This window comes from Anser cygnoides, chromosome 2 (genome assembly GCF_040182565.1).
Source record: "Anser cygnoides isolate HZ-2024a breed goose chromosome 2, Taihu_goose_T2T_genome, whole genome shotgun sequence".
Classification (NCBI taxonomy): Eukaryota; Metazoa; Chordata; class Aves; order Anseriformes; family Anatidae; genus Anser; species Anser cygnoides.
This window is the reverse complement of record NC_089874.1, coordinates 50065095-50085004: the sequence shown is the minus strand read 5'-3', so window position 1 is coordinate 50085004 and position 19910 is coordinate 50065095. Positions and strand designations below refer to the sequence as shown.

At 40.1% G+C, this 19910-nt stretch overlaps 3 protein-coding genes across 8 annotated transcripts in view; 2 read left to right on the top strand and 1 right to left on the bottom strand.

Annotated features, from left to right (window-relative positions):
* Positions 1-8905, top strand: part of LOC136789851 (nuclear pore complex protein Nup153-like) — a 57815-nt gene extending 48910 nt beyond the window's left edge. The window contains exons 11-15 of the mRNA XM_066990995.1: positions 2397-2523; positions 4149-4622; positions 5873-5965; positions 6633-6755; positions 8294-8905. Coding sequence (XP_066847096.1) covers positions 2397-2523; positions 4149-4622; positions 5873-5965; positions 6633-6719 — 781 coding nt within the window. The 3' untranslated portion in view covers positions 6720-6755; positions 8294-8905. The remainder of the gene's footprint in view (positions 1-2396; positions 2524-4148; positions 4623-5872; positions 5966-6632; positions 6756-8293) is intronic.
* The window catches only part of LOC136786324 (nuclear pore complex protein Nup153-like), a 378386-nt gene that overhangs the window by 293721 nt on the left and 64755 nt on the right, over positions 1-19910 (bottom strand). The gene's annotated exons all lie outside the window — the stretch shown is intronic.
* The window catches only part of LOC125184246 (tRNA selenocysteine 1-associated protein 1-like), a 41581-nt gene continuing 31905 nt past the window's right edge, over positions 10235-19910 (top strand). The window contains exons 1-5 of one of the 4 annotated variants that reach the window (XM_066991173.1): positions 10235-10502; positions 11017-11170; positions 12909-13028; positions 15213-15408; positions 15935-19281. In XM_066991173.1, coding sequence (XP_066847274.1) covers positions 10280-10502; positions 11017-11170; positions 12909-13028; positions 15213-15408; positions 15935-16009 — 768 coding nt within the window. In that variant the 5' untranslated portion in view covers positions 10235-10279 and the 3' untranslated portion in view covers positions 16010-19281. Of the gene's footprint in view, positions 10503-11016; positions 11171-12905; positions 13029-15212; positions 15409-15934; positions 19282-19910 lie in introns of those variants that run through there. The other 3 variants (XM_066991172.1, XM_066991175.1, XM_066991174.1) reach the window with 3 other exon arrangements.

The window sequence follows — 19910 nt, the reverse complement described above, 5'->3', positions numbered from 1 at the left end:
ATAATGCTGTATCCACAGAAAGGATCTTTGCTATTGGAGGCCTAATTTTTTCCTTCTATAGGAAATATGGCTCATTTTGTAGTTTAACTAAATCTGTAGCGTTACAAATTTTGCTTTGACAGATATTTCATGGTTTATAACTCAGTTTACTTATAACAAAATAATTTGTCCCTCCTAATGTTCCCTAGGGGAAAAGCTATTAGTTTTAGCTATTTAATTGCTTGCAGTTTGAAAGCTCTGTCCTAATGGGATGATTCTTTCTGAAGTATTCTTTAGAAGGTGAAGTAGGGGAAGTGAGTTACGGTTCAGGAGGATGTTTACTGATGTGTTTTTTTCTTTATTTTTTAAGCAAAAACATGGAGGAAGATTTATGATTTATTATTCTTTTTTTAATACTCCTTTCATGATGAAGTTAATTGTCTGCTTTGAGTTCACATGAAGACCATGTGTTCTTTAGAATCATTTGAGGCCAAATGCTAACTCATCTCTAAAATAAAAAAAAATCCAGAAGAATTAATTGAATTTCTTCTTGAGGAGACTGCTTTGTGTTATACTGCTTTCTTGGTTTAGGTCAAATGAGTTATCCTCCAGATAATATTGATGGCTTTTCCTTCTGGGCAAATGGTGTTTTGGGTAATAATGCTTGAGTTAAGAGACTTTGCACTGGGTTTTTAGGGGGTTGCTCTTTTCAAAGAACAGTGGCAGGGAATTTTGTTGACTCTATGCTCATCTGCCAAGCAATTCTTGTGTGACCATGGGCATTCTTTGGCTTGCAGAAAGAACTCAACACTTTGTTTTGGCATCTAAAAGTTGGACTTGACAACAACCACCTTTTTAGGGGTGGAAGCGACTGGCTTTAAGGTTCTGGTACAGGTGCAATCAGGTGCTGGGTTTTAATTATGCTTTTTTCAAACTGTTCTAAATTGTCTCTGTTAGAACTCCTTTCTACTTCTCCATTTAGGAAGGAGATACAGAAAACTCATACTGCTTTTGATTTCGTTCACAAAGTTTATTGCAATACCCTGCCTTTTGTTTGTAGAGTAGGTAGTGGGGGTAGTGTTTTTTGTGACGCTGGTCTCTGTTGGGTGCCATGTTCTGGAGCAGGAGCACCACACTGATCTGCTGGCAAGAGTCCCTTTGGACAGTTGAGTTGGAATACTCAGTAAATCTCTGGCCCACCAATGCTATATATCTATGTGTGTGTGTGTGTGTGTGTGTGTATATATATATATATTTTATATCCTGAGTCCAATTGCAGATTAGACTTGCTTGAAGGCTGACAACTGTCTTTGCCCCCTTGAAGCTCACAGGTGTTAACAGAAAGAGGAATATGGGCTATTACGGGCAAGCGATAGTTGTCTGAATGAAGATCTATTTTGATGTAAGACTTTTTTCAGAATTCTAATGGATTGACAGTTTGGATTAGAGAAAAGTCTGAGCATATGCCTTAGGGATCTGTCTTCCTCTATGCAGTCACAGTGCTAAGCAGGCTGTTGTCAAGTATTTGACAAGTTTAGACCAGTTCTCCTCCTCAGTATTGTGGGAGTTTGACCTGGTGTCTTCCAGTGCGATCTAATGCACTTTTGTACTGACTGACTGATTGGCTGCAAGATAAGCTTTGATGTCACAGTTTTTCCAGGCATACTTCATTTTCTTGCCATAGTACTTTTGTTAGAGTTATTCCCTATTCCACTTCTGGTTTGGGTTATTTTTTCCCCATTTGCTCTTGGATTAGGATATCTTTCTGGTTTTGAGCTAGGCTTTTTTAAGTACCAGAAAAATGCCTTTGTATGCCTTACAAAAGGGATCTGTATTCATGTCTGAAAAGACATCTGGAATGTTGGCATACCCAAACACCTCTGCTGTTCCTGCTGATGGCCACATGAAAGCCAGAGCTGCTTCTGAAGCTTAGGCCATATTACCTTGCCACACAAGTCTAAGGCGTCCCTATTCTATCAGAGCTGTTGGCAGTGTTTCCCATGTGTATGTGTGCATATGTGCACTCTTTCTGTATTTTTGTGAGCTGTTCTTTTATATCCCTGCAAAAGATACACGTGCATCGCAGAATCAGAGAACCAGTCCTATTTAAAGGAAGCACTGGAAAATAACAATCTAAATCAGCTCTTCTATTTCAGGTCTTCTGGCTTAGTCATTGTTCCCATGTGAACGGTGCACTTATGTATGTCCTTTTCATTGCTGCTGTTAATAAAGTTTTTCCTATTTAGAACATCAAGTATTTACCAGCGTTTAGCAACTTGTGAGACAGCTTTAGTTTTTTTCTGATCAGCAGGTTTCAATTCTAGGACTAATAACAGCTCTAATATCTTGAAAAAACAATTTGGCTGGTGATTTTTTTTTCTCTTGTTTCCCCCAACTTCTGTACTGTCGTGTGCTAGCAATGTGACCAGCTACAAATTCAGTACTGCTGCGTCCAATGGTCTGTCTTCAGGAGTGAGTAGCGGAGGCGGCAAAATGAGAAGGGAAAGAGGAATACACTATTTATCAAGAGCTGTACAAGAACAGGTAAGTGACTCTTAAATTAATTGCTGTCACTGAGCTTACTGAAGTAACTAGCGAAGTGTGTCAGTTTTATTGCATCATAGTAAATTATAACAATACCGCTTTATTTTTGCATTGTTTTTGTTTTCTTGTGGGTTTCAGAGCAGGCTCCAATTGATTTCCTGTGTTTGAATACCTGAACTTTGCTTATGTAATTTTGAAATTTTTAATTCTCTTACCTTGGAGATTCTTCAAACTATAACATTGCTCGTTAGCAATTGAATGAATGAGTCCTAAGAAGAGAAGTAATGTTTTGGTGAAGGTTTGTATAGTTTTTCTACAGGAATGATACTTGAAACGAGTGCCAAGTATAAAAAGAAAAAAAAAGCTTAATTTTTGGTTTCATATTTAAGTCATACAGAAAGATACAGGCCAAGAGTGTGAAAAAGAGTAGTAGAAGACAGCATTCTGCATGTCTGCTAACGATGACTCAGTTTTTGATACTCACCAAACTCATTGTGAGAGAGTTTTTTTCTCATTTTAATAGGAAAAATCTATTCCATAAAACTATGACCATGAATATTCAGATTATTTTTTCTTTTATTGGATGTTATATAAGCTGCCTGTAAGTTAATTTAAGTATTTACGTTAACATTAAGTATTTAATTAATATTAAGTTAATATTAAGTATTTAAGTTAATTTAAGTTTCAAACCATTAAATGGGACTTCCGGATGATGCAATATAAAGAAATCATAAACACTGTTGTTTATTCCTGTAACACAAATAAAATAATGGTCCAAATATCAAAAGTTCCATAAACTTTTCAAATCAAAACTGTGAAACAGATGTAAGCTACAGGATGCACTGAATATCAGTAGTACCAACTTACATCCCTGCCTAGTCATTTCTAAGTAGATCATGATAGTACTGTACAAATTTTGGTCAGATTTTCTATGCCATTTAAAACATAACTCATCCAATCTTAGTAATCAAATAAAGTAAGTGGCAGGGATGAAAACTGAAGTTGTTAGGAGGCTGTTTTCTGATTTTTATATTTGCATCCTGATACATGGTATAGACTGTATTTACCAGAACACAATCTTCAGGGCTGCTAGTCTGACTTTCTTTGGTGCTTTTTGTGTTTAGTTTGGTTGTTGAACCTACCTGCTTCTTTAAACATTACCTTTTTCCACGTTCCCTGCTGTAGTGACTTTAGAAACTTTGGCAGCTATCCTGCCTAATTTTGCAAGAGGAACACTTTCTCACTTGTCTTGAGAGTGTACTCTTAATTGAAGCCATGCGAGGGTAGTTAGAAAGGATGATGCTTCTCCAGAGCTTTGATGACTAAAGTATAGAAAAGAAAGAAAAAAAATGTGATCTGTGCGTCTCTGTTCTGCACAGGTTTTGAGTTAACTTTCAGTGTTCTTGCTGTACAGTTGTTGAATAGAGTATAATGTGGAAGCAGGCCTGCCATAAATTAAAATGACGTGGTAGACAGAGGTGGGGAGATCGGGATTTCTTCTGGAAACTTGCTTTCTCTTAATTTGTATGGATTTTTGTTCTATTTAATTTTGTTAATAAATTGGGTGCGATGGGGTGAGAAAGTAGTATGTCTTGTATAAGAAAAATTAAAATTTGCAACTTTAGGAAGTGGAGGAACCAGTGCTACCGAAAATACCCCTACCCATCAGTGCTGCATCGCTGCCTCAGTTCAATTCTAGTTTCGTTGGTAGTAGCGCTGTCTCAGCGTCACCGAGCGCTGTTTCAACAGCAGCAATGAGCACGGCAACTCCAGCAGCTGCGACGGGCATGGCAAATCCATCAGAGGTGGAGGGCATGACAGATCCATCAGAGGTGGAGGGCATGACAGATCCATCGGAGGTGGAGGACTTGACAGATCTATCAGAGGAGGAGGTGGAGGACATGATATATACAACGGCGACGTCAGGCATAACATGTTCAACAGTGCCCTCAGGCTTGACATATCCAATAATGGCGGCGGGCATGCCATATCTACTGAAGACAAAGGACAAGGCAAAGTCAACAGTGGCAACGACAAGCGTGGCAAATTCAACGGAGGCGGCAGGCATGGCAGATGCAGCAGCGACGGCGGCGGGCAAGGTAAATCTTTATGCTATAAATAATGTTTACAATGAGTATACTGCTTTATTGCGAGTTGACTTTTTCTGTGGTGCTCATGAAACTAACAAATATTAGTTTCTACGCAGCTGAATGAATTGGGGTTGTATGCCAGTTTGGGGAAAAGGCATAAATGTTTTGATTCTGCTTCTCTCAGTCTTAGAGCCTGCCAACTCCCATTTAACGTGATTGTATAACTGCTTCAAATGCTGTGGAAGTCTGCGGGGGAAGAGGGGTGTGGACTTTATGCCAAGTTATTTATAGTGGTTTTGGCAGGGGTAGAGTTAATTTTCTTCGTAGTAGATGATGCTAGATGATGCTGTGTTGCAGATTTGTGAGCAAAACAGTGTTGGTAAGGCACTGGTGTTTTAGCTGTTGCTGAGCAGTGCTTACACAGTGACAAGTCCTTTTCTGTGTCTCACGCTGCCCTGCCAGCGAGGAGGTCGGGGATGCACAAGAGGCTGGGAGGGCACTCAGCCAGGACAGCGGAGCCCAGAGGACCGAAGGGATATTCCACACCATTTAGCATCGTGCTCAGCAATAAATGCTGGGGGAAAGAAGGGGAAGGAGTAGGGAGTATGTACAGGGTTATGGCATTTGTCTTTCCAGGTAGCCATTACATGCGATGAGTCATTAATGCTACCTCAAATTTAACAACTTTACTTCTTTACTTCCAGTTCTTTTCCCTGTTCCATTTGGAGGGAGTGAGCGAGTGGCTGTGTGGTGCTTAGTTGCCTGCAATGGTTAAACCACAACTTTATTTAAGTTATTAAATTAGAGGTAACGTGGTCATATAAGCCTCACATAGAATGAGCCTAGGGTGCAATAATTGGCATATTATTGCAATAAAATAAACATTAATCTGTTCCAGAGTACTTGAAATATTTTTTGTACGGTTTGAAGTAGATAGCTGCTTTAACATGTTGAGGTGTTTGCTGAAGTTCTTGGAGTATCATTGGGCTGAGTTTGCCGTTCTTCAGCTTCCTGGCTTGCTTTTCCGTGCATTTAGACCTAAGTAGCATCTCCAGCTTTTCCTCTCAGTTTCTGGAATTTGGTTTTGAAGATATTGTCCTATACCCACTTGGAAACTTCCCTGTGTTTTATTATTACTTTTATCTGCAAAATAACTCAAACATCAGGTTTTTCGACGTCACTGCGGGACTTCTGTTGGGTAGTGAATTCAGGTAGTTGTTGCTCTTAAATATAAACCTTTAATTCTTTTGAAAATACAGATACAACCAACAAGTACTGTTAGCAGTCCTGAGCTCGCGTTTTCATCTCCAGTTGTGAAATCTACTGAGGCAGAAGTGCTACCTACGTCTTCTGTAAGTAAAATAATAAAGGAGCTTGACTTTTTTTCTTAGGCATTTAGTAGGCTGTTGCAGAACACTAAAGCAGAATCTGCCTTGATGGAGAAAAGTATGTAGGCTTCTGGCTTATAATTTGTCATTCAGCATGCGTGCTACAAATGTGAAGAGCAGCTTTCAGATTTGGTTTTGTGTGTGCATTCGATTGAAGTTCCTGTGGCTTGAGAATCTGAAAAACCTCTCTTGTTCATAGCAGATTGGGTTTACATTTAGTGTTCCCGTTGTAAAATCGGCAGAACTTTCTGGACCCAGTGGTACTCCAGTGACGCCCTTTCTTACCCTAGGTAACTGAAACTTTAGCACTTCAGATCTGAAGTGCTGATTTTCCTTTTTTTCTTTATTAAATCTTCAATCTGTCCTGTCTGCGCATGCTAGCAATTCCAGGCAGTGTTGGACTTCTGCAGTATTTTTCCAGTGACAGATCTGCTTTTATAATTTTTGTTTTGTTTTGTTGCTTTTTGTTTTGCTTGTAATCATAAAGCATTGCAAAGTAAGTAGAATTTGTGAAGATTCTTATGTGAGAAGCATGAAAGCTGGAAATTCTTGTTTCTAACAAAAGTGAGTATAATCTGCTCTAACTAGGTCACATTGTGAAAGCTGTTTTTGTTTTCTTTTGTTTCAAAAGACACCACCACCTCAACCAACATCAACACACAGAAAGAGGAGGTCAAAGGTTTTGCTGGTGGTCCCTTCACCACTGCCCATGTCTTAAAGGAAGGAAGCGTCTTAGACGTTCTAAAAAATCCTGGTGAGATAATGAACTCCTTTTAAAAAGATGCTGCAAAAAATACGCTAGCATTTTTTATTAAAAAAAAACCAACACACGACTTATGGTTAATAGAGTATCTGCTATAAATACGAATGTAGGAGAGCATTACATTAAGCGCTGCGTTTGTTAGGGTGCATCTGCCCCCTTCTATTCTAAGTGGTGTTTGTTGCTGGAAGTAAAACTGCAAGATGAAAAGCAGATGGGTTGCATCTCCTTTACGTGTTAGGATGTAATTGTAAATGAGGTACTAAGAGAATTAGCCAGATAATCGGTGTTTCATTTTAAGTAAATACAATTTGTGGAATTGAAAAGGAAATGTTTGTAAAACTCAACACTCCTGTCCCACCTCCAGCCCAGGTGAAGAAAGAATAGGAAAGAGCTTCAGTTCCAAATTCATGGCGAAAGCTGCGAATCTTTGGGCCTTAGCTTACAATGGCTCCTGTGGATTAAAATTTAAACTGCAAACAGCAGTGGAGTGTTTTACGTTAAAAACCCTTTTCTGAATTTTGTTTTTAAGCAATTGCAATTGTTTTCAACAGTTTCATAAAGTGTGTCTGTGGAAAAGATATCTTTTAAGAAAAAGGGCTTTATTGAATTTGATCTTTTCCCAAAAGTCTTCTTCTAACTTACATACTTGTTAAGAAGGCAGCACATTTCTCTACTGGAAAGAGCTAAGTGAGAGAAAATACATTGTGCATTTTGTTTAAGGAAAGACCTCTGAGTGAAGTGACATTCACTTTCTTTATCGGTTTAAAAGAAGCAGAATCTAAATCCACATTGTTCAAAGACTTCATTTTTGACTAAAAAAAAACCAACAAACAAACCACAAAACAACTATGTTCAAGGTAGATTTACAAGCAACTTGAGCTGCTGTTTAAGATGCATTTCCTTTAGTCTTTCTGTATTAGTAGCTTGTCTTTTCTGTTAAAATTGCCACCTTTTAAATAAGGAGTTGTCCTGTGTCCGATGCATTTTGAACAAAGATTATAGAAAATTAGACAGTTGTTCAATTGTCTTGAGTTTTTATTATTTAATTAATATTCAGCATCTGTGGGAAAATACCGTATGGATTGCTGCTCCGAGGACAAACTTCTGTACAGTTACTGGAGTAGATTTGAGTCATCTGCTACGGAAGGAGGAGCTTTAGAAATCTGATTCGATTGGGCATCGCGTCTTAATCAAATTGTATTATTTCCATTCCACGTTGGACTGTCAGATTTCAGTCAGCTACTGTCTGTTTGTACTTGTATCGACCAGTGAAAATGTTGATTTAAAGCTTGCTTGGAAACAAAGAGTTAAATGAAGCTTTAACGAAATGTTCTGTTGTGACCCAGTGCAGCAGATGAAATTTCATCCGTTTCGATAAGATTTCTGGGGACTTCCTGTTGCGCTCGGTCTGAATGTCTAGTTGTAACCATTGGCACCTGAGTTGAAATTTTTGCCCTCTAGTAAAGTCACTTAGTTACATGTAGTGAGGTGCTGCGCTAACAGGAAGACTTTTTTTTCTTGCTTCCTAGACTTTGGATTGTTGAAAACACGCTCTTCTACGTCTGCACAACCTACGACAAGCACAGTGGTTTATACTAGGCCTGCAATAACAACTTTTTCTGCAGGTAAAGAGACTTCTAAACAAGCATCGTACTGGCAATCTGATACATGTGACCCTTTTCTGCAAAACAAAGACATAAAGGACAAATGTGTAACTTGTCAAGCTACTAAAGCCTCAACAGTTGAGAGTATGAAACAGACAGTAAGTTCAAGTCAATGCGACACCTCAAAGCCAGCAGCGCCCCCAGCAGGGATGCTGGGCTTTGGAGACAAATTCAAAACAGTACCTGGAACGTGGGATTGTGATACATGTCTTGTCCAAAACAAACCGGAAGCTACAAAATGTATAGCATGTGAGACACCAAAACCTGGAACGGGAGTAATGCCTGCTCTGACATGACCAGTGGTCACAGACAGCTCGGTGACAGTGACATCCTCCTCGAGCAGCACTGACACAACAGCCACTCTGGGCTTTGGAGACAAATTTAAGAAGGCGAAAGGCTCTTGGGACTGTGGAATATGCCTTGTACCAAATAAGACGGAAGATAACAAATGTGTAGCCTGTCAGTCTGAGAAACCAGGTATGGTCCTTTTTTTCCTGTTGTTTCCATCCTAGCCTCTGTGGATCTTGTACAGAATAAAAGTACGTTGCATATATGGAATATTTTAAGCAACACGATTCCCAGGTACGGTTGATGGGTTAGCGGCTGTCTGCAGGATTGGTTTACAGGCACTTCAGAGGTCTCAGCCCAGGTTCCAGCCTGTCGCATAAATTGAACTGATTGTGAAATGTATTAGTACGGAGCTGGATCAATGCAGATACCCCCGGCTTTGCAGCTGGTGAGGGAAGATGGCTGAAGTGGGTGACTTAATTTAAAAACAACATAGTGATTTTTCACTGGTGAAAATGAGAACTCCATAGAAAGAGTTAAAAATGACTGCGTTTTTCTCTTTCAAAAAATAAGTAAAAAAAATTACAGAATGTGGCCAAAATGCCTCTACTCACCGTTTGTATGTAATTGAGGGGAGATGTGAAGCCAGATTTCAAGACAGTGTAGTCTTAACTAGTCTTAAGCTAAAGCAGAGAGATGCCTATGAAGGTCAGTGGTAGGCTTCAAGAAAGCGAGTGACCCGCTGGGTAACTTCTTCAGGGCAGTACTGGGTTGTTTCCCATTGTGTGTGACCGTAATTGATTTTGAGCGTGGTTGTATTGTTTTTAAAATACGATTCTAATTCTAACTTTGACTCTAAATGTCATTTAACATGCCATTACATCGAAAAACACCTGTGCAAATATATCGTGGAAGAAACAAATTAAGATGGACTAGACCGGGCTTTTGTAATCATCCTGTGCGGTAAGACTGAAATTTCCTGAGGTAAGATAATGGATTTCAGACAGAGTTGATTCTCTTGGACTTCCAACCTCTGAGCGGTCAGTCGGCATCTTTGTCTGAGGCTCTTGCCATTGCAAGGAGGAATTTTGGAAATGAGGGCTTTACTGTGACCATGGTGCAGTGAATTGCACGGTTACGTTGCACTTGTCAAGAGGAAGAGCGATGCAAGTAATACTAGGATAAAAGTTTTCTGCGTGTGCTGTGGAAGGGAAGAGCCATTCTTGTCTTTCCGGTTTTGAATTTGAAGCGTTATCTTCTGCTTCTCTCTTAAAAGGCACCTTTTTTTTAAAAGGCACCTGTCAGGCCTCTTTATGGAGGTTACACTGTGGTCAACAGCAGCAGAAGCTTGTGTGCTGAACAGAGTTGTGTGTTGTTTGGAAGCTTTGAGTTCCACTCTGGTTTTTTTGTTTGTTTCTTTGTTTCTTTGTGGGTTTTTGGTGGCTTTTATTTTTTTCAGGGGCGGGGGGGGGGGAGTTGCGGAGTAGTTTTGAACATTTCTGTGGGATGTGACAAATCAAATTTAAATGTTAATGTTCATTTTATAGTTCATGTTCAAACAGGATGGTTAACTGTCTTGTTTGTCTCACAGAGGGTCCAACACCTGTGACCAGTAGCAGTGCATCTGCATTTTCTGCTCCTTCTGGAGAATTTCTGGATTTAGACAAATTCAAGACGCCCGAAGGAAGCTGGGATTGGGAGACCTGCTTGGTTCAAAACAAAGCAGAGGCCACGAAGTGTGTAGCCTGTGAAAGTGCAAAGCCAAGCACCAAAGCAGAGCTCAAAGGTAATACTTCATGATTAAAACGAGGATGCATATTCTGTGATTTATTTTTTGGTTTGCTCTGAGTTTTTTTATTTTCTTACCTGTTAAGCACAATTATTTTTTCCTTTGAGGTGTGGCAAAATTATTCGTTTTTCCTGTAGGAATATTGCCTAGATAACATCTGTTTCCACACTTTTCCCCAAGAATAAGTTTATCCTTTTTAGAGAAAAGCTTTCATTAATGACGTGCTTGTTCTTTACATGCCCTACACGTTGTTCATTTGGAGTTCAGACTAAAAACATGATCTTTCAAAGAAGTTCGTATACTTTTTAAAGCCAGGTGGTGGGCAGAAAACACAATTGTGAAAAGTTTTATGTAGAGAGGAAGCATGGGGTTTTCTTGTTTCTTTTACTGTTTGGTGGGTTGTTTTTTAAACAGTTTTGACTGGAAAGATCAGGACTAGAATGTAGTTCAAACCTTCACGTACTGCAGATACACCGTGGGTTACGGACTTGACATTCACTTATTTCTGCAGGTTTTGGTGCTGCGGCTGCGTCCACAAAATGCTGCCTTGCCATCATTTACATTCGGTGTTCACTCAGAGTGTTCAGGTGCAGAGTCTGCAGCTGCCTCACAGTTTATTTTGGGAAGGACAGAAGAGAAGCAGTACTTGCAAACCAGTACTTCAGGTAAACAGTGTATCTTTTGTCTTCACTTGTGCGCTTATGTCCATCAAGTAAGACCTCTGAAACCATACTAGAAAAAATCTGCGGGATTTGATATGTTCATGTACTAGAGCTTTAGAAAAACTTTAATTCCTATATGCAGCATGTCTTCTGTCCTGGTTATTGATACGTACGCAATTAGTAGCAATCCCTTTTTTGATCTCAACACTAGGTTTAGACAAAAAATTGCGACACCTTAAGGAACCTGTCCTGCATCTCATACAAGCACAGAAGTTGCAGTGTCTCAATGCTAGCAGTACAGTTGGTGGTAAAATCTTTAGTAGGGTGAAATAGAGGCCTCACACTTTTCAGAGAAAAAAAGAGATGAGAGAGAGTATCTTATTCCCACGTACTTGCAACTATGCTGCAGAGTGTACTGCTGTTACTCTAGTGCTACAAAGGTCCAAAAATCACTGAACAGTTATTAGCCAGTTTTGTATTCCTTTAATTTGTTGAAAGACTGCAGTAGAGGATTGAAGTTTTTATTGAGGATCACTGTGTGGAAAAATTCTGATTGTTAAATGTCATTTGTATGACTTAAGAACCGCGTTTTGGAGTACAGAATTCAGTATTAATTCCAGAAGGGGTAAGGGGAAGGACATTAGCTAGTAATCCCGAACAAAAGCAGTGTATAGAGCTATACTGATTTTAATCGCAGTATTCTTACAGTTGACCTGTTACTGAACAGATATGTTTTGGGGAGATATGGTGGCCAGGGAGGCGTGTGTGTTTGTTTGCTTCCTCTTCTAGTTAAGGTTCTGGGGTTTGGTTTAGTCAGGAAAATTTGATGAGGCACCTTGTGTAAAAGGAAATGTTAACCAGCATTTTTCAACACGGTGTAGTCCCTTAAAAGTGTCATAGATGAAAAGAGGCCATAAACGCTGGGGGAAAAAGTTAGTGGGAAACTGAGAGCAGGATCACATTCAGTAGTGAGAGAGCAGCAGCCTAGGGAAAGCCGATGAATGACCGTAACAGATAGTTCTATTTTAAGTGTAAAACAACACTCAGTACTTTATAATGGTGGTCTTACCAGAGGGTTCTTCTCCATGGCTCCTAAAAGCACGTCTTGAAGGCATTCGAGTGCAGTGAACTTAAGCTGTAAGAGTTGGGCTGGTAAGCTTGGCCTGATTTGAAGCTGTAGGCACAGGGCTATAATTTCTGAACAGGCTACAAAAGAAACTACCACTGTGCTTTTCAGTGCTCCGTTTAGCAAAGCCATCAAATTGTTGCAGGCAATTGATGTTGTTCTTCTAAGAGCACCTGAAAGATATTTTTGTTTGAAGAGTTCAGAGGTACCGGTTAATACTGGTTCAGATAATTACAGCCAGCTCTTGGTGTTTGTGACCAATAAAGTTTGTGGCTCCAAAAGGAGTGGGTTAGTGCTAACTGATTAACTGCTGTATATGCAGAAATATGGAATCTGATTACTTACGCAGAGAGCACTTAAAATGTATTGTTTTGCTGGCTCTCAGTGAGTTGCATCTTAATGCTACCAAGGAATAAGCTTTTTGCTTCTGGCCCAAGTTTTTTAATTTGGTGAAAGCCTTTTCTGTGCACGTGCACATGCCAGAGAGGTTGCTTAAGTAATAGAAGCTATAGTAGCTGCTATCTTCTGTTTTTTGTAGAAGACAGAAATTGAATTCGTTAGCTTTGTAACTGTTATGCATACCAGAATTGGTTTTCTCCCTTTTGAAAATAGTAGAGGGTATGCCTATGTCAGATTTGGTGAGCAAGGTGATCAGATGAGGGCACTGCAAGACTGCCAGAACGCACCAGGTCTGGGGGGAAAAGGAATCCGGCTGAGCATAGGAATTTCTAAAAGGTAACCAAGGAGTTGTGCATTGATACAGTTATTCTAAATAATCAGATTCTCGTAGCTCTGCCTTTGGAAAGTCTGTGGCCCTTGCTGTAGTGGCTGTACACAGGATGCAGTCTACAAAACCAGAAATGCAGAAGTCCTATGTTTTGACTCCCTGGATTCATCAACCTGCTTCAGGACGGCTGGGGGAATCCAACTGTTAAGTCTAGCCAGACGGCGCAACTTGGGCTTAGCTGCCATTGTAACCAGCCTTGTTTCTCAACAGTAGCAAAGCTGAATGCATTGGTAAATATTTTCAGGTTTGGGCCTGCATAAGGTAGAAGGGACAACAAGTGGTTTTATATGCTAGGGAGTTCTTGTTCTTAGAGCTTTCCCTCTAGTTTGAGAGAAGCACATAACTAGTTTTACAGTGGGTTGACAGGAAAGAAGTGGGGGGAAAAAATGGGAACGCAGGGAGAAAGCCAAAGGCGTTATTACTAGAACAGGTTTAGAATGCTATTCTTTGCTTTTCATGAGCTTAGGGCAATGGGGAGTTTAAAGCTTAGCACTTCCTGAGAGGGTTTCTTACTCTACCGGCTCAGTTCTATCACTTATTTAAGGCAATTCAGGTCTCTGAACGGTTAAAGAACTGATACCAAATTTGATGAACTTTGATCCAGGATACTGACAAAACAGGACTTCATATAAACAATTTCAGTATGTTCATGAGGTTAGCTTGTGTGTTCTGTTAAATAGTAAAAAATGACACTTCTGTTTCTGTTTACCTAGCATAATTCTGCAAATGTTGCCTCCTTCTGCTTTAGAATGGAAATGCTCTTCTCCAAGAGAGCACTGTCCAAACTTCTTTGCCAAAATTTTTTGATTAAATTAATATTGTTTTATTTTGAAAACAAGAATAAGCCACAAACATGTTTTCTTGCTTCGGCTATCCAGAAGAACGTCAACAGTATTTTCAGATTTTCCTTCCCTACGCAACTGTATGTAGGAAGAGTGCAGTTGGAAGCAGAAGACCTAAGATGATGTATCTTCTGTTTGTTTACTACAGTAACAAGACAATGGATTACCTCTTTATTAGAACTTGTGTAGCTTTGCAGTATTGAAACAAATGTAGGTATTAAAATACACATCAGTAATACGTTTCTGAATGGCTGAGTACCGTGCTCTCTTAGCATTGAACTACCCAGCCATTGGATTAGTTTGTCCCTCATGTTTGCTTAGTTTGGAAGCTATTTCAGAATGCCTTCAGCTTGTATTCTTCCCCAAAAGCATAGAACTCACTTCTCTGCATCCCCAATTCAAGTCAGAGAAACTGGGCACTGCAAATACAGGAGGTCTGCCTGTACAGAATCAGTGAAGACAAGTCTAAACAGCGGATTTTTTTGAATATGCAGCTGGGTTATCTGAATGTTCTTTATGCAGTGTACGTCAGTTTTAGTACAGATAGCACTTGTCTTGGTTCTTGTCATTAGTCTGAAGCTGCCCCTGAGAAAATCTTGAAAGGGAAAGTAGTGAAAGCTAATCAGCTGGCCCTTTCTTCTTAAGAACCAGTGTATTTTGTAATTCTCCCACTAATAATAAGGCGTCATGCTGGAGAATCGCGATTGTGTTGTTAAGCAAGACTGACTTCACCTGAGCGGTATAGTTGGCAGCTGTTGAATGTTTAATGGACTTTAAACAAACAAAAAAACTGAGCAGGTGGAGGTAGACATGGCAAACTGACAGGCAGTGTCAGATGCTTCTTTGAAATGGATAATCTGACTCCATTCACTTCTTTCTGGAAATAAGATCTAGTAATTAACCAAACAAAAGATAGAAGGGTTAAGACTGCATCTTTAAAGCAGCTGTGCTTGATAAATGTCTCTGGTCTTAAATCAATCTTTAGCAAAGCACAGAGACTTAGCAGCAGCTTGCTTATGCCAACGCTAAAAATACTTGATGTGTACAGGTAACCATGTCAAGGCTCTGGAGTTAATCCATGAGAACAATTCCTTCTGGTATTGGCAAAGGTGAGGATGCTTGCTTCTATAGAAATGAGGTTTTGAGCTGTGACTTAAGCTGTCACTTAGGTGACTGTTTAGGAAAGCTTCCTTTTAAGCTTTGAAGTATGTAAGCTGACAAATTGTTTAAGTTCAGAACTGGGTTTACAGTCTCTTGTTCTCTGACTGTATGCAACTTCTCATGTTTCAGACTGAAAGCAGAATTGCAGCGGTACCAGTCATACAACTATAATGATTATTGCCAAGATTACCAGAACTACCACTTGCAGAGGAGTTACGATGCTTACGCTGACTACAACTACAGCTCCTATGCTCCCTATGACAGCATGCAAGCTGTTGGAGACTGCTCTTTAGGAGATTCTTTAATGGCTCCAGCTGTTTTTGAGGTAAAGATAGTGCACGCTTGCTGTAAAGAAAATATTTCACAGATAGTATGTTGTACAGATTTGTGTGAATCAGCAAAAAGAATCCGAAGTTGAAAACATGCTTTCTGCTTAGTGTGAAGTTAAAAGAGCAGATTCCGTTCAGAGGTGTTTGTATTTAAGTGCTTAAATAGTAAATCCATAGAATTAGTGATTTATACACCATTATTTGTTCACGCATACCAAAGAATGGTTTTGACAGCATAATTGCGTACGCTTCTTCTGTTCCTGTTCTTCTGATTTGCTTTGCTTAAAGCAAATTAAACAGTTGTTGTAAGTGGTCTTATCGTGGTCAATGTATTAGTTGTGACCTCCGGAGGTCCCTTCCAACCTGTACTGTAATATTGGCTTTCTTCTAAAAATAAGTAGATAAAATGCCATCTATCCTTGTAGTTGTAGGAAGAAGGAATGGGTTGAGACTGCAGCACTTTGAATCTGTGATGCTTTCTGAAATGAGTTATGATTAAACTTAGCCTTTTCTGTCTTTCAGGAATCTTCAGTTATGACTGCAATCGGTGATGACCTAATTACTGACGGTAATAAGGGTTCTATCATTGTCACTTGAGTTTAGCCATACTTGTGCCTTTTAACAATACAAGCCAACCTCTACTGGATGAAGAACATCTTGAAAATTCAGCTGAGGTCAAACCTCTGTGGGGTTGATCTGCAATCAGCTGGGGTTTTAAAGCTGATACAGCATACACTGACCGCATCAAGTAAAACGGGACACTGTCAATGCTTCGCAGCAGGTTTCTTGTACCTGTGCCTTCATTCCCATTTGAAAATGGTCTAAGACAGAATTTTGTTCTTTGTATTGGTTCCGCTAAACAGATTTTATATTAGAAACTCAGTAATATGCAAAAGCTTTGTTCTCCACCCTGAGGTAAAAGCTTATGTTGCAGATTCCAAAAGGAGGATTCAGCTTGCACTTACAAATACGGTACAAAACATATTTGTGTCCTGGAAGGTTTGCAAAGTTCCTCACGTGGAGGCATTTTGTGTTAGTGTTTAGAAACTATCCTATGTAACGTGTATTGCCGTAGAAGTGAATTAAATGACTCTTGGGAGGGTTTCATGGCTGATTATCCTTAAACGTTATCTTTACTATCTTAAACATTGTCTTTGTCTTTATCTTGAAAGACGGTTCTAGTCCCAGCCTTCTAATATACAAATTCCCAAAAGCTGGAGCTGTGAGGCTCAAAATTTTAGAGGACTAAATACCTCACTAAAATTAGTAGATCTAATAGCTTATTACACTTAGCTTAAAATACATTTTATTAGCCATTTCACGTGAAGTTTTTTTGTGCGCATGCCTCAGATTTGATACTTGGACTTACCAGGCTTTTATTTTCAGATCCACAGCTCTACTTGGATGTTGATGAAATGAACAGACAATTCACGGAGACAAGCGAAGAACTCTACGATTCACTCATGAATTGTCACTGGCAACCTCTGGATACGGTCACTTCTGAAATCCCCTCTGCTATTTAAGTGTCTTCTAGAGCATGACCGTTAGGACCAAAGTGCTAAAACTACATTTCTTCTACATTATTCTAGCTCATAAGTTTTAAAGCACAATGATAGGTTGGGTTTTTTTTGCTATGTTTTTGACAGTTTCTGTAATCTTTTTGTTCATCACTCTCTTCTTGGAGCATCATGAAGTCATGTAAATATTCGAGAAATGTAAAGAGGTAAATGGGGTCTAAAGATAAGACTTGCCTGTGTAAATAAAAAATTTGTTTCTGCAAACCTGCCAGCAAGGGATTTTACTTGTACCTGTGTGCAGCACGTTCTCTTCCGGCTTATGGAATTTAACAAGGTAGTAAGGGTATTTCATCTGTCTTTATTTTTATATGGGCATTAGGACACAAGCAAAATCTAGCTTTCCCTTGTTTTCCTGGTTCCTTAGGTAAGCGACAAGCCAAGCCTTTCATGTGCTTGCTTAGACTGGAAGTATGTATGGGAGACACTCACAGGCCTTGCTACGGAAACACCTGTGCCCACTTTTTCCTGCAGGCTGCTGGCTCTAACTGTACTACTGATATATGCTAGGTCAGCTAAAATTGGCTTATAAATAGGGTATGTTAAGCATATGGAAGTGTAGACTTCAACTGCCATAGCTACAAACATCCCGTGGAATGAGGATGATGTCTGCTGGCACTCTCTGCATCAGCATTCAGTTTTCCCTTGCCCTTCTTACTGTTAGACTTCTCAGCTGACGCTTTACAGCGAAGAAATTGCTACAACATAATCCGTGTTCTTAAACCTAAAAAAAAAAATCTTGGAGAAAACAACTTGCTGGTTTTCCCTCCTTGCTGGCAAGGAGAAAAATAGTCCACCAGGAACAACAAAAAAATCCTAGTAACAGCTCCTTAAGTTATACCCTCTGCCACCCTCTCTGATTGCTATGGTCTTCCTTCATTCGTGGTAATGAAGTTTTTAAAGCTCTGGTAGAAGGATGACAGTACTCAAGTCAAAGGAGATGAGAGCAATGAGGAAAGCTTTGCTTTAAGCTAGAGCAGTCTTGCGAGTTGCTGCCTTTATGCTGTTCTTATCTTGAAGGGTACAGAGTCTTTTGAGTCTTTTCCAGTCATAGGGACTCCATAACCCTATGAGTATGGAGAAATAGTTGCTAATTAACAGTGTGTATAATAAGTAAGTGAGGCTGGAAACAAAAGAATATTCCTCCAAGAAAAAAAAGGAAGCAGAAATTACTGTACTTAATAGCTGGGGAAGCTGTTAAAGCTAGTTGACACAGTTCTGGTACTGCCGTGTGTGTTTTGGGGGCAACATAAACCATAATTGCTGTGATGGCAGGTAAGAATCCAATTCTTTTTTATGGCTTAGTGTAGTCAGTGAAAGCAGTGGTCCTAAGCTGCATGCTGTTCTTAAATGTAATGCAAATTCTCTTTTGTGACTCCTCAGTACTTCCAGGTTACTTGTAGCTGATCACCAGCAACTGCTTCTGTTAGCTATTAGCTGTTGGGTTTTTGCTAGGAATACTTTCAGTCCTGAATTGAAATGATGACATCCTGAAACAGAAGAGGCTCTTGGAGTATTGTAGGAAGCACATTCTTCCTGGTTCTAGTGCAGGTGTACACGTAGGAGGAGACAGAAGGCAAAGAACCTCACATAGGTGGAGGGGGTGAGGTGGCATCACAGTTAGAGCTGTTGCAGTTAACTCTTCCCAAAGCATGAAAGCAACGTGGCGGGGAACAGGGATTTGTTGGGTTGCTTCTTTGTGTGAGCCAGGGAGTCTTTTGAGGGGCAGATTAATAAGAATATGACACAAGGTAGAGGTGGAATAGATGAAGCAAAGAATCTGGGTGGGAAAAGGGTTGCTTGTACGTGTCTATGGAATTGTTTCAGGGGACTGAGCTGGGGCAAATTCAAGATAATAGATGCAGCCTCCTTGAATTTGGATGGCAGTGCTGAAGCTTCAAAACCTTACAAGGTTTGATGCCACTTCAATTGTAGTGCATAGCTGTGGTACTTGAGCTCAGAAGCGCAAACTGCACAGGATTTTTTTATCTATTTTCTTCAACGTGAGCAGCAAAACATCTTCCAGGAATGTGCCTGGGTGCTACGCTGCTTTGACACGGCTTGCTTTGCATCACCAAACACAGTAGTTAGGTTGCATCGAGTACTTTGTGGAAACATTCATTGTGTTGTCACCCAGAAATGGGATGCTACAGATATGTGTTGGCCCGGCAGTATCAGTGCTGGTTTTTGGCCTTTGAGAGGTTGGTCCATAACAGGTGACCTGTGTAATGAGGGGCCCACATAGATTGGTGACTTCATTAAGTCTGATACTGTGGTGGTGTGTGACCCAAGGCCCTGAACGTCAGAAAATCAGGCTGTGGCCACCTATTTTATGCAGACTTTGCCTATTAACAAGGTCTCTACACTGTACGTTAGAGACGTGCGCCTCCTTTTCCGGACTAGATAGCGAAAATACCAGTTTTGTAGTTCAGTGAATGAGATTGGTTGGGCTGTTTGTTCTCCAGAGCTGAAAAATGTTGGGAGTGTATTCTCTTGGAGTCCACAGAAATGAAAATGATGAGAGGAAGAGAACGTTGGTTGCAGCCCGCGTGCTGCTGTTACAAAGTAGTTCTCTGATGTCTTTTTCCCTCTGCTGAGACTTATCAGCCTATCGTCCTTTCCTGTTAGGAGCGCATACCTGGCGTGGGATGGTGTGCGCAGGGCAGATTCTTTACCGTAAGAGCACAGTGAATGCCAGACTTCTTCCTGTACTGCCGTGTTAACCATGAGTCACAAATTCAGGAAGCAGTGATTGCATCGGAACTGCTAGAATGCTTTGCGGAGTCTTTTTACTGGGTAAACTTCACAGCTGCAGTTACAACTTCCAGCCTGTGTTAGCTGAACACATCGTACTGGTGCCCGCCATCAGTTTGACAAAGATGGGATTGCAGTAGGGACTTGCTTTCTTCCTTCTTTTTAATTAA